The 6,000-nt window shown below is 41.4% G+C and overlaps 1 protein-coding gene across 1 annotated transcript; it reads left to right on the forward strand.

Annotated features, from left to right (window-relative positions):
- The first annotated feature begins 662 nt into the window (after nucleotides 1-662).
- On the forward strand, nucleotides 663-5,792 carry FGF20 (fibroblast growth factor 20). The gene is made up of 3 exons (XM_027735457.2): nucleotides 663-1,130; nucleotides 3,395-3,498; nucleotides 4,693-5,792. The coding sequence occupies exons 1-3, from the start codon at nucleotides 833-835 to the stop codon at nucleotides 4,936-4,938; spliced, it is 648 nt and encodes a 215-aa protein (XP_027591258.1). The 5' UTR covers nucleotides 663-832; the 3' UTR covers nucleotides 4,939-5,792.
- Nucleotides 5,793-6,000: the final 208 nt, after the last annotated feature.

Genomic DNA, 6,000 nt, shown 5'->3' on the forward strand with positions numbered 1-6,000 from the left:
TGCAAGCAATGAGTTGCCCATTTATGTTTTTAAGACCTCCTGTCAATACCCAAATGCTATAGATCAGTTTCATGTCACATTAATGATAAATTAAATGTGAGGGAGAATTTGCAAAGGGGAAAACACCTTCCTTGACTATGCCAATTTCTTTAGAAATCCCCGTCCTTGTAGTTGAAGTGATAAAAGGGAAGGGTAATGCATGTACATTTTATTAGCGTTTTAGAAACAAGGAGTAAAACTGTCAGATCTTTGTTTTTTTTTCTTTCATGTGTGTCTGGGCAGGTCTAACCCTCAGGTAACGCCCTTTCTCCTTCTTCCCTCCTGCCTCTCCTTGCACCTGTCCACGTAATGCTCCGCCAGCTCCCGCCCGGGACCCGCTCCCGCCCGCCCCCCGCTGCCCGCTCCGCGCCGGGACCGCGCCCGCGCCGCGCGTGTGCGCGCCCGTCAGTGCCCGGCTGCGCACCGGGGGCGCGCCCGGAGCCCCCTCCCCGCCGTCAGCGCAGATCAGAGGAAGGTGCGAGCGGAGTTGGAGCCGGTTTACAATTTCAAACGCGGCCTCCCCGCAGCGCCTTCATTAGCATATGTCAGGGGACCGCCGTACATATATACACGCGTGCGGGGCGTATGAACAGCACCCCGCTGCCTGGCTCGCACCAGCTCGGCTCAGCTCGGCTTAGCTTGGCTCAGCTCAGCTCAGCACGGCTCGGCTCCGCTCGGCCCTGCCGGCTCCCCATGCTTGGGGCTCCGCGGCGCACCCCCACATGCCCACCGGGAGAGGCCGGCAGCCGCTCTCCGCCGCCGCCGCGCCCTAGCCCGCTCGCCCCGCGCCCCCATGGCTCCGCTGGCCGAGGTGGGCGGCTTCCTGGGCGGCCTGGACGGCCTGGGGCAGCCGGTGGGTGCCCACTTCTTGCTGCCGCCCGCCGGGGAGCGCCCGGCGCTGCTCGGGGACCGGCGCGCCCCGGCGGAGCGGGCGGCCCGCGGCGGCGCGGCAGCGGCGGCGGCGGCGGCGGACCTGGCGCACTTGCAGGGCATCCTGCGGCGGCGGCAGCTGTACTGCCGCACCGGCTTCCACCTGCAGATCCTGCCCGACGGCAGCGTGCGTGGCACCCGCCAGGACCACAGTCTCTTCGGTAGGCGATATGGCCCCGGCGTGTGCGTGTGTGTGCGCGCTACCACACGCGGGTGCGTGTCTGTGCGGGTGCTGTTTTGTGTGTTTGTGTCTGCGTGTAAACGAGTCTCTGTGTACCTGGACGTGAGCAGTCGTGCTCTTGGGAGAGAGGTGTGATACTGGTGATGCTGAGGCAGGTGGATGAGCCCTCAGTACCGGCTTCACCCTTTGGCATTAGCCCATGGGGTCTGCACAAGGGCAAGGGAGAGAGGGAAGTTTGCACATCCCATGAGAGCCAGGAGATGGGCATGTATTCTTTGCTCAGCCTATGCTGGGGATCTATAAGCACATGCATGTGCTTGCAGGTTTAGTGGAGTAGGAAAAGTCGCGAGTCAGGCCGATCCTTTTTCTATTCGCTATAGGTGTCGAGCTTCTTGAGTCTTTGTAGATTAGTATAGGTCACGGACCTGGGCATGCTGATACTTAGGCTGCATTAGACTGCTCTGCTTCGCAGGACGGAAAGTTGAAGCTGAGGAGCCTAAAATGCCTCTTTGCTCAAATGCTTAAAATGCTTCCCAGTCAGGTTTCTCTGTCAATAAACCCAAAAGAGGTGAAGACAACCCTCAAAAGTAAACGTTTCCTGAGATATGAGAGTAAAACCTAAATATTAGTTGTAGAAGCTGGACATCTGAACAAACCTCCTTTTGTCAACTACACGTGACTTTTGGTGTGTATTGATTTAGCAGTCCTAAAAAGGTGATTAAAGAGTTTCCTATCATCCTCCCCATAGTCAAAACAATCTGCTGAAATGGCTCTTAATTGCTTTTATAACACATGGATGTTCTAAGAAGTAGAAAAACGGTAGTCAAACAGATCTTCTCAGAAGGAAGTTTTCCTACAGCTTGTAAACATGAAGTAAATCTTTGCTTTAAAAGGAAAATCAGGTTAGCCCCCGATCTAACATTTACTGGGCTTTTTAGTATTGTACTACCTTTATTCTACTGCTATTCTCAGTAAGTTTGTCTGATTTGGTTTCTTTGTGGGTTGTATCACCTGCTTATTATAGTTTTGGAAAAGGGTGGCTTTGAAAGTGATATCAGAAAGACAAAATACCTCCACCTCCCTTATGGGACTTCTTGCTTTAGCAAGTGAAAAACTAGGATGATTTATGTGTGATAAGAGTTTTTAATGCTTACTCTTTGCAAAGGATTTATTATTTTCTTGTGATTTTTAATATAACTAAAAAACCTGCCAAAGTTGAATTAAAATTCAAAACATTTTAAATTATTGCATAGTCTGGACAGTCCATTTGTCTGAGAGTGAAAATTGTCCTGAAATCGTAAATAGTAAGTAGACAAAAAGTCATAATCAAATGCCTTATTTAAAACTACTTACCTTAGATTCAGATCTTTTTTTAATGTTTTGTGGTTTAATTGCTGAACAGCAAAATCTTAGGCATGATTCTAGCACAACTTCTTTTTGAGGCTTTGTTTACATTGTTAACAACTTCCAAAAAGCCAGTTCACACGTTCCCTTTCTTTCATGTTTTGTATATACTGTAATCTGTGCATATCAATTGGTTAAGTATGTTGGCTTACCCTTGCCAAATTCAGGCTTCAAATAGTACCTCATCTCTCAAATACTTTATTTTATTAATATATATTACATTTTTGGGCAAATGTAATATAAATAATGTTGTAATCCAAACAGTAGCAAAAAAAAAGCAGCACATTTCATATACTTAAAAAGCCTGTACTGAAGACAGCAAGTTGTGTCAAGAGGTGTGGGCCCATATGCTAGATAAGATGTTTGGCAAATACTTTTTTTTTTTCTGTGGGTAGATATGAAATTCCCATCTGTACTTTGATTTCCATTCAAATGATCTAATAATGGATGTGTTTTTTTAAGATAACTCTATAGAAGTAAAGTATGATTTCAGGTAATTCAATCCTATCTTCCAGTGTTTGAATAGGCAGTTTAGCAAATAGTGTACAATCAATCTAGATTCCAACAGCAGATGGCTTTAGCCTTGTGCTGAATAAAATCCTTTCATATTCAACATTAAAAAGTTTCTAAAATAATGTAGGATTCATGTTCCTAGATGAGGCTTCTTGAACTGCTTTCCTGTGAATGTTGAGTGCATTTCCATATAGTATTTGAAATTTTAGAGAAAGTAGACCACATTTATTATAGTATGTACATTTTCTTGTTTTCAATTATGTTTCTGGATGGTATGTATTGTGTGCGTACGAAATGAATTAAAGCAATCCTTTTTTTTTCTTCCAGGTATCCTTGAATTCATCAGTGTGGCAGTGGGACTGGTCAGTATTAGAGGTGTGGACAGTGGCCTTTACCTTGGAATGAATGAGAAAGGAGAACTCTATGGCTCTGTAAGTATCACATCCATGTCAGCTCATACATCTTGAGGTTTTAATTCACTTCTTAACACTATGCAAACTCCTCAAGAAACTAGCATCTCAGCTTTCAAAACACTAACATTTTTTCCTGTTCAAATGTGTAGTATATTTTTGAAGTATACAGTATCTTTGGATACTAAAGATTCGATGGGAAAAGTTTCTCTATCCTAGATGAAGAGAACTGAAAAGAGATATTCCTCTTAAATAATGACAAAAATAGGTAAATTAAATCAGTTATTGGAACAGCATTTACATTATGTACTATCTAATTTTATTTTATGAATTCTGTAAATGTATCATAGTGCATACTCTCTCATCAAAAACATAAAATGCAACTGGAAAAAAAGTTAGAAGGATAGTTTGAACAAATAAAAGACAATTAATATAGTACCTGTCTTACTTTAATCATCAGGTGGTACTTCCAGGTACCAAATTTACAACATGAAAGCATTGTTGCAAATGCTGGGGAAAAGAGCATAATAGCATATGTCACAAAGAAGTACCACTGTTACTTGAAAAATCTGAATGGTGCAAGAGTACTGGCAGTATCTTAGATCCCAACTGGAATATTTGTGTTTAAGAATGAAAATAAGCTTGTACTCGTGACAGTTGATTTGCATCTGTTAAATAACTTCAACAAAATAGATTTTTACAATACTATCAGTCCTACTCTATTCCTTTCAGGTTTTAAAACATCTTGAGAGAAAATATTCTGTTTCTCCACTTTGGTTGTGGTTATTCCAGTTGAAAATGTGAGAAGTGATGCACACCACAAAGAACATATGGAAATACCTTCCTGATATGTTATAGTGCACCTGAGTCCCTCCACCAAATCTCATTTCTAGAACAGTAGTGAGATAGAACTTTACATAATATAGTTCCTGGAAGTCTGATGAATTTTAATTAAATAATAAATAAGTAATGCTTTCTTAAGTGAGTGTTATCTAACTCATGTTTAAATCTAAAATTGTATACTTACAGGTCTAGGTTTCCAAACTTGATGTCAGGTCCACATAATATCCTTGCATTTGGTTTGTTGACAGTTAAATGAACAGTAAGGCTACAGAAAGCCTTAAGCATTTTGTTTATTTTTATCATATGTTTTTTCATGTCTTCAGATATCTAGTGACAGCTTAACTTATTTTTCTTTGTTCTTTCTTTCTGCAGGAGAAACTAACTTCTGAATGCATCTTCAGGGAACAGTTTGAGGAAAACTGGTACAACACTTACTCATCCAATGTGTACAAACATGAAGATTCAGGGCGGCGATACTTTGTAGCACTTAACAAAGATGGTACTCCCAGAGATGGGACAAGGTCCAAAAGACACCAGAAATTCACACATTTCTTGCCCCGGCCTGTGGATCCTGAAAGAGTTCCAGAACTGTATAAAGATGTGTTAGGATACAGCTGAAGAAGGAAGCAGCTTTGGAAAAGACCCAAACTGGAGCTGCTGCCCCTGCTTTCCTGGCAATGCAAGCATGAGGAACCTGCAGAGGTCTAGGATGTTGGATGCAAAGAAGCTACTTTGTGAAGGCAAGCCTGTGTTTTCTAACCTTTGGATTTAGGAGACAAAACCTTAAAGCTGAGAGTGGACCAACCTCCTTGAAACTTGTGATTTGTTTGGTAGCCAGTAACCAGAGGGAAGTGTGACTTTTTTAAAAATAACAAACTCTTGGAAATTTTGTCTGGATTATCTGTGGTCTGTAGATTAGCAAAGAACTGCCTACATCCTATGAATGACACAACGGCAGGAAGAAACAGAAAGAAATGTACTGTAAAATAGTAATAAATCCTGAGAACTGTGTATGAAGTTTTACTGGCTCCGCTTTAGTGATGGACGTTAGATGTCAATACATCGTAGTCAGAGCTGGAACTTTTCTCCAGGATGGACCTATTTATACATCTCCAGATAGCATATATTTATTTTATATATTTATTTATTAAAGAGTTTATTTTTTACTGGGATATGAAGAGAATACAACCCCTAACCCCAACGAGAAATCATTTACAGTGCCAATATTTACTCTGAATAGAGTCATGATACAGAAGTGACATTACATAGAAAAGCATTCAAAATCTGAACATTCATATTTCATTGCTTATCAGTTACAGATAAGTTTATATTTTATGCACGTACCATTGCCTTGTAACTGTCTTTATTTGGAAAAGAATGTTTAATTTTCTTTACCAATGAAGAGTGCCTTACAGATCTGTATGAAATTCAAATGCACATTTAAAAAGGGAATTAAAAATTATTTCACTTTATTTGGTTTACTGTTATTTTTAAATTGAGAGTCTCTTAGCACACTATGTGTAACATTTCAAACCTGCAAAAATTATGAAGAATGTATTGCAGTTACCTTGAAAGAAAAAGTAGTATTAGCTCTTCAAATCTTGATTCAAATCACAACATTCTTGATAGTTTTTTGCCAAAGGGTTCCTGCTATTGTCTGTATTATTCAAAATTTTTGTA

Source organism: Pipra filicauda, unplaced genomic scaffold, assembly GCF_003945595.2.
Source record: "Pipra filicauda isolate LSUMZ 115617 unplaced genomic scaffold, ASM394559v2 scaffold57_size4234018_pilon, whole genome shotgun sequence".
In the NCBI taxonomy this organism is placed as follows: Eukaryota; Metazoa; Chordata; class Aves; order Passeriformes; family Pipridae; genus Pipra; species Pipra filicauda.